Here is a 26454-nt window from a genome sequence, read left to right on the forward strand (position 1 = left end):
TCTCTTGGCACCCGGGGCAGATGCCACCTCCAAGGCAGGCTGTCCCCTCACGGACACAAGGTGAGCAAACCCAGGTCCTCTCACCTCCCAGGCAGAGCTGGCATCAACCTCCAGAGAGAACTAAAAGAACCCTCTCCCACATTCATCAGATCCCTCCCAGGGTGTGGACCCAGGTCACAGTCATGTGGGTTTTCTAAACAAGTCCTGATGAAGTGGTGATGAGAGCAGGGCACAGGACAGAGGGCGGGCCCCCCTTTTCTCTTTCACCCGGGTCATCTGATTTGCTGTGTTCAGTGACTTCATAAGGACGTCACAAGGGGGACTTGGAGTGGTGATACTGGCCCTGAAGCCAGATGAACTGGGGTCAACTGAACATCCACCCCTAGTGACCTTGAGCAATTGTTTCAACCTTCCCGATGCAGCTTGCTCATTTTAAATCCTCTCTGGCACTATGAGGGTCGAATGTGCCGATCACAGATCTTAGTACAGGGCGTGGCGTGTACAACGTGCTCCACAGTCTGCAGACATCCCCGTCACGTCTGCCACTCATTGTTCTGACCCCCAGATGAGGCAACTGGGCTGAGATCCCAGGAGATCCCCATGTCAGAGATGCCACCAGAAATAGAACCCACTGCTGCTGATCCCAGTCTGACGCCTCTTCCAATCTCCCATGGAGACAATGTCAAAATAGCAAAAGAAGAAGTTTGATTAAAGGGTGGGATTTCGTGTTAAATGTGATTTTTTTTTAAAGTAAATGGAAACCAAAGTGCTATGGAAAGGAGATTTGTATCATTTGAAGCTTGGGCCAAGGCTCCGAAGTCACGGCCTTCCCTTAGTCCTATCCTGATCAAGGAGATGATGAATTAGAGACTAGGTGATGCCGAAGTCCTTTCTGTCCCCCAATCCAAAAGGGTTTGTGGATCATTCCCAAGAAAGAGGCTCTGCAGCGGGAGAGAAGAACCTGGTCCTCTCTGCACCTGAGACCCTCCCTATCCTTCCTGCAAGCATAGTCCCAGCCCAAGGGACAGCATTTTGTTATCATTAAAGCAAGGCCACAGGGTTGTCTTCAGAACAAACTCATTTCCTTTTGGGTCTCAAGAATACATACCAGTATTCATTCTTCAAATGCCCAAGTAATATTTCTTAGGTTTTGATACTTAGTTTTCCCAGGTTGTGACTAGTATCCAAATCAGGAGAAGAAAATTATAAACCAAACTCCACAGATAGCTTCCAGTCTGCTCCATTTTGACTTCCTCCATATCCGATGCTGAGCCTTGGAGGTGAACTTCACGGCATTTAAAATCACTACATTCACCTATTCAATAGGTAAGGATGGAAATCTCGGACGGCCAAATAATGGGTTATCCTTATTTAAAGATACGCAGTAAATTAGATTTTTTTTTTCTGATGCCAACAATTAGGAATACCTACTTCCTGTTTCTAAGCCATTTCAGGTTTAATTGGGATTCTCGGAGCCCCATTTGTCTTAACAGTCTGACAGCCCCAGCTTCCCCTTCTACACCCACACCTCCCTTTTTTTCCGGCTCTTCCACTTTACTACTTTATTCACATAAACGCCAGGAGGGAGGGGAAGTGAGCTCAGGGACAAATCAGATCACTGGCTTCTCCTCTGGAACGCGCGGCTTTCAGAGCACCTACGAGGAAAGGTTAGTTTCCCTCGACTGGCAATTCTCCCTGAGCTAATTATTAAAGTGCCTTATTAAATGTGCATGTCTGGGGGGCTTCCGAGGGAGGTCGTGACGAAACTCCTCGGGAGAAGAATATGACATCACAGGACTCATGTGCAAGAGAGCGCCCTGTTTGTCCATCTAAATTAGTTTCGCCATCCATAACAAGTGTGCAAGAAGCAGGAGAGCAAGCACCATACATAATGCCGCGTGTCGCGGTGCATAATAATTAGGCCTGCTCCCCGCCACCCCGTCTCCCAGGACTGGAAAATCTCTTCGAGTAAGCGTTTTGTTCTAAAGGCTTTGACAAAAAAAAAAAATGCCATTTAGGGACTTTCAAATTTACAGCTAGGCAATTTGTCATCATTTATGAGAGGGAAGAAGGTAAAAGCCTGCAGGGTTCATTGCTTCCCAAACCCCCTGGTGACGAAAGCTCCGGGGCCTTGCGGTGGAAGCAGAGCATCTGCCGTCCAGCGGCCTGCGTGCAGGTGGCCCCCACGCCATGCGCTTTATTTTGAGAACACCATAGCCACACAAGACCCTTGCCTCACGCTCAACCATGAGATCTACTTGCTCTTGGATTAGCCAAAGTTAATTGTAGGTTAGATGAACTGTGAACTTCCTAAGTGCTGCTTAGGTGGGAGAACAGTCATCGCGTCCTGTATTCTAGAAGACACATGTCTTTAGAAGACACGTGCCCAAATTAAGCTAAAGCTAAACAAATGGACCCAAGCAGAAGACAGGTGGTTTTCAGAATGAGACATTGTTACCTTAAACTGATCACACCATTGTTTTAGGAGAGCCTTTTCTAAATGGAAAAATTTAGATCTGAAGTACAAATATGATGCTTTCTGTTAAAGTGCGACTAGAGGTCAGGGTTGGAGAGCTGACGAGCCACACACACAGCAGATTTTCCATCCACCATTACTTCAACACTGAGCAAGGACCTGGTGGGTGTTGGACTTCTCACCTCGGCCCCAGGACTATGTGCTGCAGAGCACAGAAATGAGAAATAATAAAGAACAGAAAGCAGAGTATTTTAGGACGGGTTAGGAGGGGTTAACGTAAATGATCTAATGATTGAATGATTAATGAAGTCCAAGAGGCAAATTCAAGTGACCAGAAAAATTCTCTTTCAGCTAATTTAACATTTTGCTGTAATTGAACACAGATTGCCTCAAATCACAGCTGTCCTTGGCTGCACTCAGAGAGGGACACTTCCCAGCCCGTGTGAATCCCTCCCAGATGATGGGAACAGTCCTGGCCGACAGAACTTTCACCTCAGAAGACATTCCCTGGAGGAAAAAGACAGGGCCAAACACGACACAGCAGGGCACGTTTCCAAGTGCCACACACCTAGCCCTCATGCAGCTGTGAACCCAAGAGCACAACAGTAACACCCTGCAGTTGCTGACTCCCACAACTCCCTCCATGAAGAACCGTCTTGGTGGAAGGAGTACACCTCAGGCTGCTGGGGCAGAGATCACAGCCTGACCAACAATCTGCTACTAATGTCCCCTCCTGTCCTTCTCATGGTAGATTCACCCAGAGCCGGGAGGTGGGTCGGCCTGGTTTGGGTTCTAGTTCTGCTCAAATCATATCACATCTGATTGAAGAAGTCAGTCTGCATCTCTGGTCTTCAATTTCCCCTGTGGCTCAAGAGCTGACAGGTGTTTACCAAGATTCCTGTCTCCCACTGCCCCTGGTGCTGGGACTCAAGGGTCTTAAGCCTCAGGAGCAGGACTGCTGCCCAGGAGTGGGGTGAGGAGCAAGCGGACCCTTCGTGGAGGAAGATGATGTGGGTTGGGACATTAAGGCAAGAGGTGCCATATGTGACCGGAAACCTAATCTGACAGTTACTTGGATAAAAGATCTGAGCCACAAATGTGATTTAAGGGAAACCAAAAACATGTCAGGGTTGAACCCCTCCATAACCCTGAGGAAAGACAAGGGAAACCAAGAGCGAGGGGCTGCAGAGGGAGAGCCCAGCATGGCTCTGTACGCTTGTCCTCCAGGGCTTTGCACCCCTGCCCCCCAGGACCGCCCAGCTTGAGAATCAGTGACCTCAGGAGCCTGAGGATCCACACGCACCTCCTTACCAAGAAATCTCTTCTCTAGAGGGTATGTTCCTGTGCCTTTAACTTAGCAAGTTGCTTTAAAATCGACTATCAATAAGTCTGCACAGCAAGTAGTTGTACCCCAACACGGCAAGTTTGCTCACCCCAAGTTTGTTATCACCTTCACTATTTTCATTTTGTTAAGATGGTCTTCGTTTGTCCGGTTTTAGGTTTTGGTTTTGTTCTGTTTTGTTAACTGTTTTGCAACCTGAGAGTCAGGATATTTTCTGTTTCATTCCTTTGTCTCTGTTGCAGCCAACTTTGCTCTGAGAGCCTCTGAAAGCTGCTCCCTGCAGTCTGGATGCTCCTCACCCCTCCCCCTCACTGCTGCCCAGCAGGGCTTCTGCCTAACTCACTGTCCTCGGGAAGCTGCCCCACAGAGCTTCGGGGCTCTCCTTCTCCTTACTAAATCTGACACCCTTTCTGAAGCATCAGCAGCTCCAGACCGAACAGGACGACTCCACTGAGCTCATGCTAGTTATGCACCTTGTTTATAAGATCTTGTTTCCTTGCACTCGCCCACGTCATCGATTCAGAAACCATATTTAAACTTATCTTAGTCCAAACTCCCAAAAGGTTCGAATAAAAAGCACTGTGCATATTTTTAGATTAATTCAGAAGCGTCTCTAAGAGTCCCTGGGCAAGTGTGTGGGGGCTTCATGATCAGCCCTAATGACACCCTGCAGTATGGCGATGTCCCACACATGGTGGCCCGTGCAGGGGTGTACGGAGATCTCACTAACTCAGTTTTCAGCCTTGAAATAGAACTCATAAAGTAAAGGAATTTAAAATAAAGTTTAAGAAATCATAATCTAAGGACACAATTTCACTGTGCGTGTGTGTGTGTGTGTGTGTGTATTTGCGCACACACATAAGCAAACTGCTTTCTCTCTACTCATGTGTGTTACAAGAGTCACTTTGGTGGGCAGGCCTGAGGGGACTCACCCACACCAAGCAGTCTACAGAGGACGCCAGCTGGGTGTGCCCTAATTCAAGTCCCTCCTGACACCGTCTGCCTGGACGCCGCAGGTGGTGGCCTATAGTTCTGACTGACCAGTTGTAAACAGGGATCCCATTGCCCCTTTCCTGGGTTTGATTAATCTGCTGGGGTGGCCCAAAGTACTCAGTGTAACATGATGTCACACAGCATACAGACCAATCACCAGATGAAGAAATGGGTCGGCCAGGAGAGGCCTGCAATGTCCAGGCCCGGGGCACACCACCCTCCCCGCAGGCCCACAGCTCAGCTATACACAGGCTCTCTGAACCCGTCCTTGAGGGCATCTGGATGCTTCCTCAGACCTGAGGGATGGCATCACTAGGGGTCAGTGCACTCTCAGGCCCTCACCTCTGCTCAGAGGTGGGGTGGGGCTGAGAGTCCCCAGCTTCTGATGGGGCCTTGGACTTCAGCCCCATCCTGATTGTTCCAGGTCTCCCAGCCACTGCCCCCAGGCTGACGCTCCAGACACATGGGCACTCTGGAGGGTCCAAGGGCTCAGGCACTGCTCATGTTTCCTATTATATCACAGTGTGGGGGGTGAGAAGGAGAGAGCTGAGCAGGCCAAAAGGACACCAGAGCAGACACCCCCGATGCTGCCCAGGACAACAGCACAGAGCTGTGAATTACACTGAGGTCGAGATTTGCTAAGTTGAATTCCACTAATCAAACCTCAGTTTACAAAGACAGGCTCGGGAGTCCCACAACAGGCAGCGGACCTGCTGCCTACAGTTCTCCAACCCTGCGGCGGGGCTCTGTGCAGCAGAGCACAGACCCAGGGGACACAGGGGCTCTGGGTGACGCTCTGAACTGGTGCAGCTGAAGGCTGATCTGGCTACGTGGCAGAAGTACAGGCTGCGGTTTGAATGTGGTTTGTCCCCACAGGTTCCTGCACTGGGAGCTTGGCCCCTGTCTGCTGGAGTGGAGGTGAGTGGCCTTTAAGAGGCGGAGCCTGGTGCAGTGCAATCAGTGGTGAATGGGCTGGGATTAGTCCTCGTGAGGATGGGTTCGCAGAGTGGGCCTGCCTTTCTGGGCTCACCCACTCTCTCTTGCTTCCTTTCTCACTACATCACCTGCCCCTCCTCTCAAATGCACTCCTGACACATGATGCCCAAGGCTTTGTTGTGACACAGCCAGGAGGCCCTTGCCAGAGGCCGAACAGAAGGAGACTCCCAACCTTTGACTACAAGTCTCCAAAACTGAAAGCTAAGTAACCTCTTTTCCTCATAAAGTACCGATCTCGGGTATTTTATTATAACAACACAAAATAGACCAAACGAGCATAAGTCTTCACACCTAGGCTGAACCTTTATCTTATCTGGTGACTACAGAACCCAAACAGGTTCCCCTAAAGGAACCAATATTTAGCTCAATTATCTATAAAACAGTAGAGGGTGGTGGCTGTCATGGTATCTAATCCAAACTCCCTCTGTCAACATTAAATTTTTATACTCTTCGCTTTTAAGAGAAATGTAAACACTAGAAAAAATCAAATTGCTTGCTGATGGGTGGTCGGCATCAACCGCCATCTCAGGGCCTGCCCTCTGATCCGCACACACTGCAGCACTGTCAGTTTTCAGCATCTTGCGGGTTGTGCTGTGACAGCAAAACTCAGAATGACTCTCATGGGGTGCTCGGAGACCCCCCTCAATGACTCCATCCTGGCTTACAGCTTACAGGGAGGCAGGCTTCACAGCATCTCAATGAAAAATGGGTAAACAAAGGGAGAGACATTCAGGCAGACAGTATGGGCGGTAATTAAGCACACAGGGCTACAAGTGTAGCCATGCCCCTTTAGTTTACAGTACATTCAGAGTGGGATGCTCCTGGGTGGCTCATCCAGCTGCCAAGCTTACCTCTGATGACTGGCTCTGTGTCCCCTGACAAGTGCTCAGCCACCCTCTGCCACCCAGGGTCTAGGTGTCCTCTCCCCAGCACCATGGACCTGCCTTTGCTAGGCTACCCTTCCGCCAATTCCCTCTGCCCTGCATTTTCCTGCAGGCCATAGTCACTTGCTGTGCAAATGTGGAGTATGATGCCAACACTAAAGTTTAAATTCAAATCCACTTTGAGTTTGGGTTGAGACACCTCCTGAGTCTGCTCCCCAACCCCACTGGTGGAGTGCCCTCCACTCTGGCTTCCCACAGGCGCTGTGGGACTCCAACCCAGGAGCCACCCTCCCTTGGCCTCTTCTCCTGCCATCCTTCCTAGTGCCCACCTTTCCCAGCCACAGGTGTAGACTCCCTTGACCGTCAGCTCTGATGCCACATTCTGAATGAAGTTTCCAAACTTCCTCCTGTTTCCATTAACCTGCAGAACACGGTCTGCCCACAGCTAAGGTGTGGGTGCACTGTGTCCCTCCCCAGAGGCTCATGTCCGAGACAATGCAGGAACACTCAGGTGGAAATGACAAGATTGTGGGGGCTGTAACCTAACCAGTGGATTAATCCCCTGATATGGAACAGCTGAAGGCAGGTGGGGTGTGGCTGGAGGAGTGGGTCACTGGAGTGTGCCTTTGGGGTTTATATTTTGTCCCTGCTGAGCAGAGCTCTCTCGCTGCTTCCTGTTACCATGTCCTGAGTTGCTGTCCTCCTCCACCATCCACCATGATGTCCTGCCTCACCTCGATCCCCAGCTATGGAGGGGGTCTACCCACGGAGACTTCTGAAACTGTAAGCCCCAAATAGGCTTTTCCTCCTCTATGTCTTTCTTGTAGGTGTTTTGGCCACAGGGATGAGAAGCTGACTGAACACCCGACACTGCAATCTTCGTGCTCTGCATGTGCCATGCGTGTCTTTGTGGTCGTGAGCCGTCCTATCTTCCTTGGGACTCATGAAAGAGGCCGTGGTCTTGCTTCTTGCCCAGTCCTTGGTAGAGTGGTCTTCGTTTATTCACTCACTCAGCAAAAATTTATGGGTCGACCCACATGTCAGGCTTTCTTCTAGGAACTGAGACACACTGGCAAAGCAGACTCCGGCCTTCCTGGGTCTTCCAATTCCGTGCCTAGATGCTCTGTAGACATTTGCTGGGAGATTTCTGAACAGGATTATCTTTGTATTTTCCAAAGTATGTAGGACATTTCTGAAATTATGTAGATATTCAACAACATTTATTTTTTAAGTAAGATATTTACATTGTAACACCTGCCTCCCTTGATGGGTCCGATTTGGAAACTAAGACATAAGGCCTCTTGGCTTTTCAATCAACAAACATGGAGAAACCGCTGGTGCACAGAAAGACACTCTCACCCATTGGAAGAAAGTAACAAAAAGCCAGTTGAAAGGAAAGCCATGTCACTGGGTTACTAGGAGCCTACCTGTCTGCACCGACTTAATTGTTCAACCAGGGAGGTCCTCCTGGGCACTGGTGGCCTGTTATTCACTCTTCTGGTGACTGGAATGCAGGACAGAGCACAACAGACAGGGTCTGGCAGCCAGCTAGCAGACATGGCAGACAGACAGCTATCTATACTTCCCACGTGCTCAGAGATACCACAGAGAACCATGAGGTGACAAGGAGAAAACAGACTGCGGGCCACTCTGTTCCAGATTGGGGCCCGCGGAGTTCACAGGAGGCGTCTGGGTGGAAAACTGAATGAAGTGCAGAATCAGAGCACAGAAAGGCCCGGTGCAGGGCACAGCGAGCAGGGAGTGAGCAGCAGCTGGGGCGGGAGCCATCAGGCACTGGAGAAGCACCCCGCAGGCCAGGGCAGCTGGTGGAGGCAGTGTGGCCTGCCCAAGCCAGAGCACCACCTAGCCATGAGGCGTGAGCCCGCCAGGGCCTTCTGGGCAGGGGTAAAGGATACCATGTTTACTTGAGGGATGGAGAGATGAGCCGCAGGCTCTGACAGAGGAGGGAAGGAATCTGACTTACAGATCCCCTGGCTGCTGGAGGAACCCACCATGAGGGTAAGCGTGGAAGCCAGGTGCCATGATGCAGGAACCAGGTCCAGAGGAGAGGAGCAGGGAGGCGGTGGCAGTGGAAGACAGAGTCCGTCAGTTATGGCACGATGAATCCCACCGCCATGAACAACTACAGCGCCCCGGGCGAAAAGGAAAACAGAGAAGGTCAGCTTAGCCGGTGAGTCCTTAGGCCTGGTCGTGGGGAGGGGAGATGAGAAGGCAGCAAGGCTCCAGGTGCCTCCAAAGTCCTCTCCTGAGCAAGGGGAAGAGCGGCGCTGACCCTCAAGGGCAGACCGAGCCGGGGCCCATGTGGAGGGGATCTCCGCTTGCTCTAGAGAGGCTGGCGTCCCTCTGACGCCGCGGGCTCTGGGGGTCTGGGTCTGATCCCAGAAGGTCAAGGGGAGAGAGATGCCCGTGGGAGTCGGCCACACGGATGTTTCCAGTTCCTCGGCCTAGCTAAGCCGTGGAGAGAGCAGGGAGGCCGGAGCAGCCCCCAGTGGGCAACGCCAGGGTCAGAGCAGGGGACACCAAAGACAGCGAGGAAGAGAGGCCAGTGTGGTGGACGGAATCCCAGGGAGCGCGGCCTCCAGGATCTGCATGGAGGAACCTTGGGGACGGCTGAGTCACAGAGAGCAGAGAATGGAGTCACCAATGACAGTGACACAGGCGGTTTCCCTGGGTGGTGAGGAGGCTGATGGGTGTGTCCAAGAGGCTGCAGGATGTGAAGTGAGGTGACACAGCTCCACTCAGTGTGTGCAGAGCCGCCAACGGCCTCCAGAAGTCACTGCCGCTCTCCAGGGCGTGACCACGGCCACTGTTCCCACTGAGTGAGGCAGAGACGACCTTGGGACCTCCCACAGTGGGCAGGACACGCAGCAAGCCACGGGGGGCGTGGACAGGGGACCTCACGTACCACAGCAGGTTGGAAATGGAACAGGTGCTCTGTCCCCACCCTCCTTGGAGCAGCACTGGGATGGGCGACTCTTGCCACTAGTTTGGCTGTAAAGACGGCAGGGAAATGAGGTAGACAGAAACGGGGAGACAGTTGGGGTTCTGTTTTCAGCGTGTGATAACAGAGCTTAGAGTGTGTTGGTGCCCTGACCAGAGAGAGGGGGACTGAGGGAGAGCCCCTAATGCAGCCACGTACTCTGTGGGTGGGAGGTGACGGGGCTCTGGACCTGCAGGGAGGACTCTCCTCGGAGGGACCAGTGCCCCCCTCATGGGGGCAGCCCTGTACCTGGTCATGTGGTGTACAGCTTGAACTTAGGTTCAGAATAAGGTGTCGCCTAGAATCTGGTAAAATCAGATGCCATAACAGCTTGTCCCCCTCCCCTCTGGCTCCCATGGACGCAGTCCCCTGGCCAAACAACCCTCCTAGCATGGAGCCAGGTGTGCAGTCTCACCCCTGGTCAGGGGCCCAGTGCCTGCCAGCATGGAGCTACTCACACAAGCCACTCGAGCCTCCCTCAGAAGCCAGGGCACCTGGGCTACTGCCAGCCTTCAAGCCTGCTCCCCATGTGCCTGGCTGTTCACTCCTCCTGAGTGTGACCCCTACGTGGTCCTGGATGGTGAGCCATGCTCTCCTTCCCTGTGAGACAAAAGTGCTGCTGTAGATCTCACCTGCCTGGTGCGGGTGTCAGGTATCCCCACCCCTGTGCCCAAATGCAGCTCATCAATGGGGTAAAAGGGCAGCCAGAAGGACAGGTGTGGACCCTGACATGGGTGCTGGACAGACAGTCCCTACAGGTGACTCAATTCTTCAGATTCTTGATAAATAAGACAGGGTTATCCTGGAGTCCAGAGGGGGAAGGAGGCTGAGGTCGGGAGGCAGGAAGAGGTATGGCACATGTTTCCCATGGAAACAGGAGTGGGGCTGCACTTCCTGGGCAGTGGGCAGAGCTGGGGGCACCTGAGCTTCGTGGTCACACTCAAAGTGACCCAACGGGCACAGCAGCGTGTGGTGTTCCTCCAGCTGAACCCGCCTGCTCAGCAGCATGGGCAAGAGGCTGGTGGGGCTGATCACTGGGACCTGAGTCTCAGACGTGGGAATCCAGGTGTGTGAGCAGTGGCTAAGTGGGAGAGAGGGTGAGCAGGCGAGAGGGAAGGCTGCTCACGACGCCAACCACCAGTGAGTGCAGCCGACCAGGTGCCAGGGTCACTGCAGGCTGGGATCCCCTGTGCCATCTACTGAAATCAGGAGGGTTCACATCTAATCCAAGTGCCCTTGAGAGCAAGCAGGACACGTGGCAGCAGGGTGGGGTGTGAAAGCCATCGGCACTTGGTGGCATGGGCCAGGTGGCACGTGCATGGGGATCTACTGGGGACCAAGCATACACTCCCAGGGATGGGCTGTGTTTTAAACAAAACCTTAGGCTCCCAATGACGCCCACATCACCACGTTTTTCTAGCACTTTCCTTCAGGGAAACTTAATAGAACAGTGTCTACCATCCGCCCATCCCAACCCCCCAGACAGCTAACGTTCCCTGTTCTCCAGGTAAACACCGACTTCAGTTTGTGGGCTCAGGAACCAGCATCAACGCAGGGGGCTCGGCAACTGAGGCGTACAGTCTGCAGGCCAAGTGCAAGTTCAAAGCAAGCTCTGGAATTGGACTGCCCAGGTTCAAATCCTGCCTCCACCACCACCAGCTGGATGCAAAACTTCCTCATGTATCAGAAACCTCACCACAGTAAGCCTCGATTTCCCCAAGTGGAAAGTGGGGATAATACTAACTGGCATCTCAAGGACTTGTATGATGATTAAGCAAGATAATAAAATAAGTACTGAGCGCCATTCCTAGAACATAATGAGAGCTCAGTAAAGATTAGCAAGTGTAAGTAGGTTCATACAAACACAAAAACATGGCTCTACAGGTGTGGGCATAGCTCTAAACCTCAGCCTGCTCAGCCAGTACAGAGGAAGCCAGATAGCTTTCAATCCGTCCATGGCCAGACCCTCCATGGGACCATGAGCCTCGTGAGATGGCCAAGTGGAGAGGAATGAAGGCAAGCTTCTCAAGGAGGTCCAGTGGGGTGCAGGCCGTGTCTCCAGGACACTGTGCTCACCAGCACCATGCAGGTGTGTCCTGAAAAGAGGCCATCAGACCAGAGGCAGAGCCCCTGCCTTGCAGCCACCAGCTTAGCCAATATGTCCTGGGGAAGTTTTGGTCTGAACTTTACCTAAACATCAGAGAACATGGTGCTGTCTCCACAGTGTGGCCCGTGTGTGCACTCACGTGTGTGTACACACATCCACAAGCATGGGGGTGTTCTTACTCATCACAAGCACTTTGATTCCAACTTGACAGGTGAGCTCCTCTACCCATGTTTTCTAAACTCTTCCAGTAGGTGCTCCACAGATACTGGAATAAAGCATTCAGCTGCAGCAAGAGTCAGATGTGCATTCATGCAACTGGTTTGTGCATTCTTTCAGAAGAGCCCTGATGGATAAAACACTCGCATACATTTTCAGTCTCCAATTAGCAACTTAGAAAATATTTTCATTCTAATATTTGGGCATTGAGAGAAATTGGTGGCCAGTTCACAACAAATGAAATGCAACGTGCTTCAAGATGGACACAGAATTTAAAGTTGGGCGTTGGGGAAAGAGCCTATGATGTCCTATAAATGTAATGGTGATGTCTTCCTTCTGAAAGCTCACACTCTCAACAGGACAATACCACCACGGAATCTCTGTACCACCATAATGGAGGAAAGTTCACCTGTCCCTCACTTACGTAACTTAAGTCAGTGAATGGTTGACAAGGAAAAATAAATGAATTTTCCCCATCCATGCTCCGATTTTTAAAAGTCAGTATCTCATTTGCCCAAAATGACTCTTTGCGGCTCAACCCTGAATTAAATTTAATGTAATAATTTTCAGTTTATGAACTGTAAATGAATAAATGTAGTTTTATTTGAAAGATCTGATGTGGAGAAAATAAAGCCAATCACACCAGCTTTTCTGAGCTCAAAATTCTGCTGTGGAATCAGCCACCACCAGACCAGGAGCTGAATCCCAGCATCTCCACATCGGGTTTCATCATCTGTACAACCAAGGTTGAAGATATGAACAGTCTGACTGAAGATGAAGGAGACACAGCCTCATGCTGCCCTTGGAGGACCGTGTGACCATTAGCACACTGTTTAATCTCACCTTCTTAACAACTTTACAAGAACAACACCTGCCTCCCAGCTTTGAGCAGCGCAGGACAGACTCTACACAGAGCCCTAAGAGTAGAACCTCACTCTGGTGGTAAATAATGAATGTCCACGATTATCATTGTCATTGTCGTCATCACTCTCACTACTGTTAAACAAGTAGTGCATATCACATGGTAACTCAAATGTCCCCATGCCTTAGAAACAATCCACTTGAGTTTCCTTTTACATTCATCCTTTTTGATGGGAAGAATTATAAGCAAGATTTTTTTCTTGGAGGACCCAAGGTCCATGTTACCACAGTGAAACCCACCTTTAGGGAAAGATGATATCAGTGTCAATCAGATCAAAGCACATGCATGTTTTAATAGCAAAATGACCCATATTCTACAAACCCCCATTTTGGTCATCAGACCACCTCATTATGCTCATGTCAAGGGGGCAAGCACTGGGGGTGTGAAGAAGCATCTAATCATTACTAAGCTCATAACACCACACCATGAGCAGGGGCCACCTCTGGTCTTGGGGTGGAAGCACATCATAACATCATCAGCATGCACATTTCTCTCACCCTCTTCCTTAGGCATCCCCAAATTTCTTACATCAGGAAGCATTTATGAACATTTCAACTCCTCAAACTCAGAAATCACAGACTACAGTGCTCAGTGTGCAAACACAAGAAACAAAGCCAGGCGGCACCAGCACCCTAAGCCATGTTATCAGAAAGCAATACAAAATGACAGAAGACGTCTTCGTGGAAATACGAACCTGGGGCAAGCACAGACAGGCCTCCTCCAGGGGCCGCCACACACACAGGAGAACTGGCAGTGAAAGAGGGGCATACAACAAAGTCTCCCAGGAAAACATGAGGCAGTCCCGTTTGCCTTGAAAAACAGATGCTCCTCCCCAAGCAAGAGTGCTTTCTAACTGGGGTCTCCATGTTTCCAGAGGCTTCTGCAGTGCAGCCTTTGCCTGGGAGAAGGGTATGGAAACGCTCCTGCCCCCCCCTTCCCAGGCAGCAGAGAGAATCTGCAGTGCTCAGAAGACGGGATCCACATCCACAGGAAGCGAGGCCTCCTCAGCCTGCAGAACGGGCGCTCCAGGCACAGGCAACCAGGCGAGAGAAAAGACATTCAGAGCATTTAGTGCACAGGATTAATCACATCATTATTTAATCATCTGATCAAACACAAATTAGCATAATCACTTGAGGGGAAAATGGCTGGAGGGATCCAGGAACACCTCAAGCACCCGATTCCTAATGATGAAGGAGGGAGCATAAATGGGGTTTTTCTTCTTATTCATTAAAAAAGCCAAGGAGAAAACAGTAAAGAAGGGTCACGGATCACAAGCTGTTTCTGCTACAATTTTAGTAGCGCAAGAGACGGTGACTGAGATTTGATTCAGAGACTCTTTCCTCCTTTCTCTCCAGGACCATCCAGAATCCATGGTTAAAGCACAAACCTGATGTTATACCGTAGTAACCAGGTTCTTAACTAGTTTGTTGGTTTCGACCTTGGCTCAAATAGCCAAGAAAAGGGTCACTCCTTGTTGCCAGAGCTGTCCTGTCCTGAATGTCAAAGAACACTGGGCAGCATGGTGGGCCTCCACCCACTGAGGCCAGCAACAGACTCCATCCGGAGCTGTGACAACCAGAATGTCCCCCAGACATTGCCAATGGCCCCCCAGTGATGATACAAAATTGCCCTCAGATGAGAACGGCTGATTTAACTAAAGAACACAAATTGTTAGGAGCATATTTCCTTAAAAAGAATCAAGACATAAAAATGAGAGTGGAGGTCTTTCTTATTTCTCCTGCCAAAAATAATGGGCTAAAGAAATAGTGGCCTGGCTCCAGGACACTTACTTTGTATCCCTGGCCCTTCCCAGAGCTTCATAAGGACCCTGTAATAACCCATGATGCCTATAATTGTCCTTCAGAAAAAAATAATTAAATTCTAGTCTCCCCCCCCCCCACCATTCAAAGTCCCTATGGAGACGTACATGTCTTCCAGGGGCACCCCTGAGCAGGGACACTCACAGGCCAAGAGAAACCCACCCTGCTTCCATGCTGCAGTGTGTCCAAGCAGGTGAGAGGCGAGATCAGTGTCCACTTGCCCCGTGAGAGCAGACCACCATGACACCAGAAAGAGCAGGTGCCAGGAAAGCTCCAGCCCACAGGGCCACGTCCCTCCTGTCCACAGTCCCACTGGGCCACGTCCCTCCTGCCCACACTCCCACAGGGCCACGTCCCTCCTGCCCACACTCCCACTGGGCCACGCAAGCACTGATACTCTCTCCCAGTTTCTAGCCAATAGATCTCCACCAAAGCAGACCCACTGCCCACCTTCACCACTCGGCCACCAGTCAGAGGGTACCGAGAAAGAGTCACTCTCACGGAGAGGTTCAGAAACCACGGGAAAAACACCCAACGCTTACTAAAGCAGGCATTAAGTTATTTTCTGTGCGGAAAGGTGATTTGTTCTAATAAGAAATCTGAGTCACACAATCTCTCATTTTTATTTATTTATTTATTTATTTACAAAAAAGTGGTTCACAATCTACAGTTACTCATGAGTCTACCTCAGGTTACTAAATCTAATGATGGAAATATTTATGCCCTTTCCATGGGGGAGAGATGAGAAAGGGTGACCTACTCTACTACAAAATTTAAAAGAGAACAGTTTGTACTGCTCTGTGTCGGCTTCAAAACTCCCAATCACAGAGGACCGTGAGCTATTTTAAACGGGCATCTTCTTCCGCCAACTCCCTGGGCACAGCTTGTGACTCCTTCACACAATGCTCTTCCTTTTTAATTTTTTTTTATAAAGACACATAGGTGTAGGAACCTATTATTGCAAAGAAGCAGACGCTCCCCTGCCTCGGGTAGTGATGAGTCAGCAGAAATCACAGGCCTTCCGCCAAGGTGGCTTTGAGACCATTCCCTCTGAAGCTGCAGTTCACAGGAGCAGCTTGGAGGGCTCATTTCTATGGTGAATCACCATAAAACTACCAATGGATTATAACATCAAACTTGCTTAAGATGCCTAGGAGGGAAAGGTTATTTTTAATATTATCTAAAATAAGATCTCAGGACACAAAAAGATATTTTTAAGGTTCTGAATTTAGGCCTGTCTCCAGCACACGTTCAAGTCTATTTTAGTTCAAAAATCAAGGACACGGTGTTTTGAAAAGATTATTCTGCCACTAATAACTGCCCTCGATTTCATCACATATGTAACAAGGTCTAAAATGCAGCTCTCTCCTTTTTCTGACAACTTAGCATAAAGACACAAACTTTGAATGATTAGTAGAGTCAACTTGGGATCACTTATTTAAAAGAAAGTGGCAGAGACCAAGAAAATCCAACAGAGCCCATGAGCCCACAGTCACTCGTGAGCATAAGCTTTGCCAGGAGCCCAGGCATTGATATTTGGACAAAGGCGAGGCAATGCTCTGGGGAGGTCAAAGCCAAAACTCCAGCTGCAGACAGACCCACACTTCCCCCCATCTGCTCTCTTCAGCTTGTTCAATATTGGAACCCAAAGGGTTTCCAGGCCCAGATCCTCACTTGAGCAATGTAGTTACCTTTAGGCTGCAAAGAGCTTCTCTGATAGAGGTCAACATGAGAACGACAATGGAATCAAATCAATTCGCAAAGCACATGCCATCAATAAACCAGAACTAAAATATGCTAAGGCAAGAAGGAACCACAGTGACGAGACCCGGCACGGGCAGTAAAATAACTAGGCGCCTTGGCCAAGGTGCCCATTTCCCCAGTACCGTCGGAGGGCGGTGGCTGTCTTCAGCTCGTTCCTGAAGTCTCACAGGTGATATTACAAAGCATGGCTATTTCCACCCTGGCAGCTACACATCAGTTATTAAAAATGCTCTACAGCTGATATTAAGAAATAAACACTGCAATTAAGCAGACTGGGATTTGGGGTGTGCAGTGTCCTGTGGGAACCCAAGATCACGCCACAGTGGGGCTGCTGTAGAAAGAAGAAATGAACCTTGAGTCTTTCTCATGAGAAATCCTGTTTACTCAAAGTAAAAGTCTCCACAATAGAGCTCAGTTCCTCCATACAGAAAGAAAGAGGAAGTGAACTTAAAGGCACGTTGAATTGCATTGGTGCACATCCCCTTCAGCCTCTGTCTGACAACAGAATCATAAAAACTTTCCCATCACCCTGCAGTCCATGCAGCGAGTGGGAGAGGAGGGCTCCTGAGAAGAATCAGTGCTTCACCCAGGATTAGCAAAAGGGATCAATGGTAGGAGGCCCCAGCGCAATCAGCCACTGCAAATGACATGGCCTTCGGTTCCATAACCCATTCACACTGGTTCTAATGTCACTTCAGGCCTGGCCATCATGTTGACCCTCTGATGATGTCAAAGCCACTTGAAAGTTTTGAGGCCATCAGGTCATCTGTAGGAGTGCTGTCACCAGACTAGTGTTTTACAGAATCATGTAGTGATGAGAGTTCAGATACCTAGAAAGATCTATAACCTAACATTTGTTGTCTTATTCACAGTGGGGAAAAAAAATGAGATTTAAAGTCTATGCAAAACCAGACTTAAAAACTCTTTTCTGTTTCTTCATTTTAATATTAAAAATTGAGACTCACATGAGTCAAAATCAGTAGTAGGCAAATTTCTTCATTCTACATCTTCAATATAGGCCTTCAGTAATTTGGGGAGAATGCCTACAAAATGATCCACATGACAGATGGTTCTTCCTAAGGTATAAGGAAAATTTTTTACAGAACATCAGACTGCAGGGCAGGACCTGACTTCAGTCCAAGTTTTCAACCTGAGAGCCAGCAGAATTTCCATATAGATTCAAGGATTCTACTGTGAATAGAACATAAAACCTACTTGGAACAGATAAACAAATACATCATATGAAATATACACAGTCCTAGGAGGAAGAATATTTCAATTTTTTCCTTGATGTTTATATATATATATATACACACACACATACATATATATGTATGTATTTTTTAAAGAATCTGGAGGACATCATGGTAAGTGAAATAACTCAGGCACAGAAAGAAAACTACTTGTGATCTCACTTATGCATATAACATACAAGACTTCTTATTTCTAAGGGAAAGCCTGTCAGTTCTCCTTGTCCAGTAACATTTATGCCAGTCCAAAGCCAGAAGACTGGCAATCCCACCATGTCTGACAAAATTATAAGTTTGTGTATTACAACTTAAATCTCCAGAATTTAATAACAAGCAAACATGGAGGGACTTGGGACAATGACAAGGTCCTAAATGTAAAAAATTGTTCACCTAAGTGCACGGACCTGTTTTGTCCTCCCGGTGCTCTGCTAGCAGATCTTCTAGGGAGTCAATGCTTATTGCAGAATAAATATTCGTAGCAGTGCTGAAAACCCAATGGATAATCCCCTCCACCTCCAGGCCCATGTGCAGACCTATTTGAATCATTTCTAAATAATACATATAGTCTCAGGTCTGACATAGACTTCAACCCTGGGAGCATTTCTAGAATATTCTGCAGAGAGTGCAATGCAATTTCTCAATCATTCCACCAGGGTGGTATGCTTTGTTTCTCCTCCAAAATCCTGCACGGTGCCGGCAAGTTAGGAAAAGCAACGTTTAGTATGGGGGTGATCCTCTGATTGTCAACTCTTTCTTTCACTGTCTACGCTGCTACATTTAAAAATGACTTTCTATAAATAGGACTGCTTGCTCACTCTTAAATCTTATTCACTGTCTTCGAAGTAAAAAATAACTTAAGTAGGGACGTCGGCAAGATTCGCTACTCCCTGTTGTTATAACTCTGTATAGTAGCCTCTCCTCTCTTGGCTTCCTGCATCTTTTCAATCTGATCCATCCCTTTTCTGTTAAACCATGATATCTATTTACATAATCCAGGAGGCTTATACGCCAAAAATTAATCCAACTGGATGATTCTTAAAACAAAAATCAGTGTTAACCCACTCAGAACAAACAGATCTCCAAAAGTCAAAAGGAAATAAATATCGTAAGCTATATGACATTTAGTTTAATTCTTAAATTTGAATACAAACCAAAAACTTATCAAAGATTAAGGCACATCCCTTTTATGTTACTTTGATGAGGTACTAACTTTTATATTTGGTTCTGCTGCAAAATAAGATAATGATGAGAAACCCATGAAGCCACAGAATACTTAGGAAAACAGTAGTGTGACTTTTTAAAGATGATTAGGGCCTCAGAAACTGAGCTTTGTTTTGATGTCCTGGGTGGCTCTTTGATGAAGAAATGAATTCCCAGGAGCTGTTGGGGAAGCTTAAACATCGGTTTGATGTTTCCAGCTGGCTTTCTGAGGGTGACAGGGCACTAAACATTGCCTTGGAATTCTAAATCGTGTCCCTTGGGAACAAGGGGTCTGGTGCCTTGATAGAGTTATCTTCTGAGACGTCTGACCCACTCACAGCATGAAGATCACCTGAAGCAATTATATTAGATTGTGCAACTGAGTCGAAGTTCCAGACACATTCCAAATGTGGGTCCCCTTTGGGAAAATAGAAGAAAACACCCCACAAGCATTTATAGAAAACAAATGCTTCTCCAGCCATGGGGTCAGCAAGTGAGAAGACCACTGGGGAAAAGGTGCAGGAGTCCGGGAATCTGAACCACTCTTACACACTTGCCACAAACAGCTCAGCCTCTTAGGATCAGAGATCCCTGTCAAGAAGAGAATACCTGGCAAAGAAGGCCAGGATGTGAATAGAGCTAGAGGAGGGGAACCTTCCCCACTTTCTATATTCTCCCCTGAAGGGCACATCTGTCCACCTACTCTACCTGTGCTAAGGACCCAATCAGGGATCACCTGCCTCTCAGCTTGGGGATGTCACTCTCTAGTGAGGGAGGAAGATCAACTCAGGAAGCACCAAAATGACACAGAGCTCCAGATTACTGCAGACACCATCAAGGGGAAGTCCAGGTTTTTCCAGAAGGGCCAATGGTGGGCTTTAACTTCCTGGAGCAGGTCTCAGAATCCAGCCCTCCGAACATCCTGGATGAAGCTGTGTGACCTCTGAACCAAAATCCGGGTATCTGCACCTGTCCACTGGTGTTTCCCTCCTGCCGCCCAGGTGGATGATGCATCACCTGCAGGAGGTACCCATGTGCTTCCGCCTCAGAATTCAGACCAGCGCAGCCAACCTCCATCCCCACTGTCTCATCTTACGCATGCATTTGGCAAAGGTAACACGACTCTGAATTTCCTTGCATTTTTAAAACATTAAGGAAAGGAGCATAAATACATTTGGGTTGTGGGGAGAGAGGCAGAGAGAGATGAGCTGAGAATTTCTGCGGCCAGCTCACTGGAACACAAAGAGTTAACTCCTGGTCCCTAGGACCAGGTGCTGCCCAATTTGCCTGGAGGAGAGGGGAGGGGCTCCTACTCCCTGGAGCCTTGCTGTGGCAGCTGCCAGAGATTGACGGACTGCGGAGGAGCGGTGCATCAGCGTCACCCCTGTCACCATCTGCAGGAGAAGCGCGGCTCCTGGAATGACATTGGAAGGTCAGCCAATCAGGCGCGGAGCTGCCACCTCCAAGATGCACACCCTACACCGGGGCTCCCTCGCCAGTTTGGAAGGGGGTATGCAAATACACCCTCTGCAGATGCGGTGGCTCCCTGACACCTCCTTCTCCTTCCAGTGCACCTTCTAGGGTGAAAAATACTGCTGTAGACACAGTCCTCCTTTTTACAATTTTAAAACAAAGACTGAAGACCGTTTCTGGCCTGCCTCAGCCTCTGCATGATTCCTGTTTGGACAGAGAGACCCCAAGACATGGAGTCTGGGCGCAGTGAACTGGCGAGATGCCGGGCGGCGTCCTGGGGGAAAGCCCCTGCACCTGTGCCAGCAGTCCTCCCTCCGCTTTGCCTTCTCTGCTGAAGGCTTGCTGCATGAGTCTTGCGAGGTTTGCCGCCCACTAGTGTCCTATGGCGGGGGCACAATTGACATGCAGGTATCACCACCTCGCCATCTCCCGGGCTGTCGGTGCTGGCCACCAAGGCCCAGCATGCACTTCAGCGCAGCAGTCAAGAAGCAGCCCCCTGCACGACTGTGTGCGTGCGCACGCAGCCCCAGGGCCCCTGCCAGGCGTGGGCGAGGTGGACCAGTCCACAGGAAAACCAGGGTGCCGGGGTGCTCATCCAAAACTGTCCCTAAGTGCTCTGTCTAATGCAACACATATTCTTCACCGTCTATTAATTATTTATGAGCCACATTCATAATCTCACCCGTTAGTATTCAGCTAATTTTGCAAAATCTTGATGCCATAGATTTTGGAAACACAGCCACTTGGGAAACCAATCGTTTTATTTTTAAAATACAAATTCCCAATATCCTACTGTGTTCATAGGTCTTTATAAAATGACCCCTCCCTCCACTTTACATCAAATTTCAGTGTACATTGAATTGAGTCCCTCTCCAACACAGTCAACACACCTTATTTATCAGGAACACATAGATGATAAAATACTTTGCCAGCTACCTGGAGATCCAGGCCTTCAGGATTTAAACTGGAAATTTTGAGTTAAAATTATGTGCCCTACCGGTAGGCAGTATTGCACCCATGCTGCCTGGTGATTCACTGATTGCCCAAAGGCATGGCAAACCCTGGAGGCACCAGAGTAGCACTGGAGAGTCAAGAAGTAGAGTCAGGTAGGCTGCCATTTATTAAAGGTCTGTCTGGCATTTTGGTTTCCTATAGAGGGCATCTTGTAGGGCCATGCAGCTTCAGTGAAAAGGCCTGGGAATTTCAGATGAACCATGAAATTCTGAGGGAGAATTTTCATCTCAGATGAGGGAGACATAACATGTTTCACTAACATGCATTTATGGAAATTAAAGAATCACCTTCAAAGCCCACAAGGTGCATCTGTACTTACAAAGGTCTGCTTCTACCATTTAAACACACAGACACACACAAACCAGCAAGCATGCAGTTCCCTGCCAAGTGAACTGACCATGTCCACAGGTGCTGCACATTCCCTGTGTCCTTGGTGAGCACCCCTTTACTGCCATCACCTCACCCTATCTCACTGACACTATGCCTGGGGCTCCCCAAGGGCAGGATGCAGCAGACCTCACATTCCCATGGCTCAGGAAAAGACAATGTCAGGGATACATGTAAGTGTTTAAAGCAGAGGTCAGCATACAGCAAAGACACCTTCTACACTGCCAATCTGACTATTCATCCCTCTGCTCATCTACAGCCCACCTATGCTTTTAACAAGAACTGTAAATTCCAATAAATGTGATGCAGCAAGATGCCCGTGCTGAGAAGGCATGGTGTGACATGTGGATGTGTGTCTGCACGTATGTGTGCCCCTGTCCCTTGCACTACATCAGAATCTCTGGTGTGAGTATTTTCAAAGCATTGCAGAACAAGTTGGCTGCTTTAAAACAAAATTGCTGCACCTTATCTATCAGGTGAGGTCATCCATCAGACTTTAACCCATGAAGGGACTGGTCTCCACTTCTGGGTTCTGCCCGAAATACTCAGCAGCTTGCCCAGCAACCTTGATTTTATTAAGAAATAAGTGTCTATCCTATGACATCAGTAAAAAGGATGTTTATGTCTACTATTAACATGCAGATGTATTGAGGGATTATTTTATTAGGCCCCCAAAATATCAAACTGCATAATCTTTTTATAAATGAAAAGATTTTTTTAGGCATTTTAATGTTTGAGGCCTAGCAATAAATAGTCTAGGTGTTAGTATTCATAGGTATTTATCACTCACATTCAGGTATTTCTCAATATTAAGGTAGGTCAAAATATGACAGTTGTTGTCCCCTCCCCCCCAAAAAAAAACTTCTCCTTTTTTTTTTTTAGTCTCCTTCTGTAGATAGGAACCATTTATGTTCACGTGTTTGAAATAGTCTTATGAACAGGCAGCATTCCAAACCGGGCTCTTTTCTTATTTTGAAAGGACTATATATTTCATGATCCTCTGCACAGTATTTATTGAACATCATTCCTTGAAAAGCTCTAAAGCTGCCCCACCAAATGAAAGAGCCAGGGCTCTACAATAAGGCTTTTTTTTTTTTCAATGCTTGATCATATAAAAGAGAGCCATTTTTATATGAAATAGTTTCATAACCTTCATAACAGGATCAGAACACACAACAGCAATGTAAACTGTTCATTTGCATGAGCTGTCCATATCTACCTTATGTTGTGTGACCCATCTATGTTCATTACAGTAACAACGATTAATGATCGATGTTAAAAGTTGAAGATAATACAGGACTCGGTATGCATGCACATAAGTAATCTTTGCATATGTTTTCTATATTGTAGAAGAATATTTCAGGTTTCATACAACTGTATCACTTCATATTATTCTTTTTGTAATGTTCTTAGTTATGAAATGCTGATTCGAAAATACCATAAACATGCATAGCATCTCTGTGTCAGAGACCATCATACATTCTTCCACACCATTTTCATCATGTGTAACTTGAACTGAAAAATAGATACTGCTTGGGAACACTCAGAAGCACAACCTCTCTCACCATCCTGAAATATATACTTATCCATGGGCTGGAATTCTCATTTTATCCTATAACCCAGACCTTTCCAAGGAACCCAGAGATGGTCACCCTGACAGGTAGTCAAGGCTTGGTGGCTTTGGCACACATCTGTGAGCGCCTGTGCGTTCTTGGCGAGTTCACATTAGCACAGGGGCAGGAAGGCGAACTCCTCTAACCCATCACTGCATGCTCCCTAAAGCAGATCTGTCCCCCAAGGTAAATTCCCATGAGGAGACAGCACAGGTATAGTGCCCTCTGGGAAAGAGGGGTGTCATGTCAGAACTTGTTGCAATTTTTTTCCTGCAAGGAATTCTCAAAATGAAAGTTTTGAACATTTTGCTTTGCGTTATATTAAAGAGGGAAATGCCATTTCAATATTAATTGGGGAGTTCCTTCTTCATTCAGCTCTATTTTAGTTACATTAAAAAAATACTGGACAACATATATGTATTTCCTTCAGCTTATTGGTGTGTTGGTGCTTTAAGCACCATCTAGGCAGGAACCAAAAAAAAAAAAAAAAAAAAGCTCTCCTTTTCAGCCAGGGCTCAAGCTTCTCTGTGCATCTTCCAAGAAAATCTTAGAGCCTTCCTTTGATTTTCGTATTTTCTCACAAGAAGCAGATTCCTTCTCTTCCCTTCCTCTCCTCTCCTCTCCTCTCCTCTCCTCTCCTCTCCTCTCTCCCCCCACCCCCTGGGTAAGGGATTCTGCTTAATGGTTTAATTTTAACTGTCAGCAGGTTATACATTTTATGCAGATGTGTGTTCCGAAATTTGAAATGGGAATTCAAGCTGTAGCTACTCCCAGGCAATGTCAAATGATGACAATCCCCTCTCGTTCCCACATGAGAGGAAGCCATTCATACATGCAAGTTCATATTTACGCGGTGACAGGCAACCTAAGGTGCCTTCACACTTCCTAATTGGGTCTGACTCAGTCAAGAGCAATAGCTTTCTAAACCCCAGGAGGAAAACACTTCAAAATGTAATTTTGGCCGGTCAGGAGGAAAGAAATGCTATTTACAATATTCACTGATTTCATTTTTACAACTATACAGGTGTTTTTTTTAAAAAAATTCGTCAACATTTCTGATGATGTAATGCTTACCAGTGCATATTGTTATATATACTACAGTGAGGAAGATGTAGTACCAAGGGGATGGGGGGCACGGAATGAAAGATCTTTCTCAAAGCCTTAATAACTGCTGGAGATAAATCGTTGCAGATTTAAAGCACCTGTTCTAAAGGCTCAAGACGCTTAGAATCTGAAAGCAAGCATTCTTAATTGACCCCTCCACCTGCCCTCACTTGGAATGTCGTGTCCCTTTTCCAGCTACAAAATTCAAAGTGGCGATCTTCCCCTCTCTCCTGCTTTCACCCGACCTGGTTTGTTCTGAATGAGGAGCTCTCTAGTACTGGAGTTAGGCTCTGAGCTGTCACTTGGCTAGGTGAGCTCCTTCCAATGATTACAGAGCAATTTCTACCCGGCCTCTCTTCCCTGCCATCTCTCCTCTCCAAAGCCACAAAAATATTTTAAAAATAAATAAAAGCGTGAAAATTTAAACACGGGTGGGGTAGAAAAGAACAAGATTTCACCCATGCATCCAACCGCCACCCCCCCACCACCACCACCATGGTCAATTACAAGAAATGAAATTCATCACAAACCGAAAGGCTCACCATTCGCGAAGCTCTGGAACAAGGAGAGGGCCAGTATCCACATGCCCCTGCTGCTCCCCGGCCTCCCGCGAGCCAGCGAGCCACGCGCCGGCCTCGCCCCCCGCGCTCCGCCGGCCCGCTCCGCTCGCCGCTCGCCACCTGTCCGGGGGCCGCCGCCCGCCCGCCGCCCGCCGAGGACGCGCCGCCGGCGCCGCCGCCGCTGCTGCCGCCCAGCCGCCTGGGCACGCGGCGCGGCCGGGCTCCGGGGCGAGGGCTGCGCTCCGCGCGCTGCGCTCCCGCGCACCTGCTCCCGGGCGGCCGCCGCGCCCACTGCCGCGGCCGCAGCCCAGGTGCGCCGTCCGCTCAGGGGGCCGCCGGCAGGTCGCCAGGTGCAGGCAGCCGCGGCCGCGGGCGTGAGCTCATCCCGGGCACCGGCGCCCGGAATGCGCAGCGAGCGGCCTCCGCGCGCCAGCCCTCAGCCTCCGCGGCCAGGCAGCAGGCGCGCGGGCAGGCTCATCTTTCCCCGCCGCCGCCGGCCTGAGTCCCGCCGCTGCCGCCGCCGACCTTCCCTGCCTGCGAGCCCCGGAGCCGCGCGGAGGCGAGCCGCCCCCTCCCCTGCTCTGGCCGCTGGGGCGCTCTGCAGTCTTAAAGCAGCAGCAGAGAAGCGCAGCCGAACTGGAGGCAGGACCGGCGAGAGCGCAGCCACCACACAGTCACGCACAGTCATCAGCATGAATTTCTTAGAGGCTTAAATAATCATTTCAACGGCCGATTATTTTTAGTTATTTTCTTGCCGGTTGCTAATAAGATATGGTCAGGGGTGACTATTCCGGAAGGTTGCCAGCTAAACAGAGGTGACCGTGAAATGCTAGCAGTTTTTATAAAATGTACAGCTGGATTCAGATTCCGTATTTACTCTCAGAAAAGTCCAGTTCATTTGCCTAGAGGGAAATGCTGCCTCCAAATCCTTGCTGCTACTGTAAAAGATCTCTATGATTTCATCGGCTAATTTTTAATTATCTTCAATACATCCTAGAATACAAACACAGCAATTCTAATCTTGCTCTCTGAATTGTGCATAAAAAGCTGATTGAAATTGCTGATAATTTGTGTAATCCCAAACATGTAACCCCTTCCACATTAAAGAAATAACGTATAACATGTTCTGAATGTTCTGCATGAGGTTCTTGAAATCACGATGATATTCTAATAGATGCTCTTAAAAGGGCATATATCCATATTCCATTACTTTGCAAAGTAATGACCTATGAGGATGGAATGTACCCCAATTTAACATCCAAGAAAGAATGCTCAGAGCCCCAGCAATAGAGACTGCAAAACCTTTTGGGGGAGGCAGGACACCGGGAG

General features: G+C 48.5%; 1 protein-coding gene across 2 annotated transcripts in view; it reads right to left on the reverse strand.

Annotated features, from left to right (window-relative positions):
- Dscam (DS cell adhesion molecule) overlaps positions 1 to 25216 on the reverse strand; it is a 668205-nt gene extending 642989 nt beyond the window's left edge. For both annotated transcript variants that reach the window (XM_058577314.1, XM_058577315.1), the window contains exon 1: positions 25108 to 25216. In XM_058577314.1, coding sequence (XP_058433297.1) covers positions 25108 to 25150 — 43 coding nt within the window. In that variant the 5' untranslated portion in view covers positions 25151 to 25216. The remainder of the gene's footprint in view (positions 1 to 25107) is intronic.
- Positions 25217 to 26454: the final 1238 nt, after the last annotated feature.

The sequence above is a fragment of the Marmota monax genome, unplaced genomic scaffold (assembly GCF_021218885.2).
Source record: "Marmota monax isolate L192 unplaced genomic scaffold, Marmota_monax_Labrador192_F-V1.1 WCK01_AAM20220418_F8-fsc00125, whole genome shotgun sequence".
In the NCBI taxonomy this organism is placed as follows: domain Eukaryota; kingdom Metazoa; phylum Chordata; class Mammalia; order Rodentia; family Sciuridae; genus Marmota; species Marmota monax.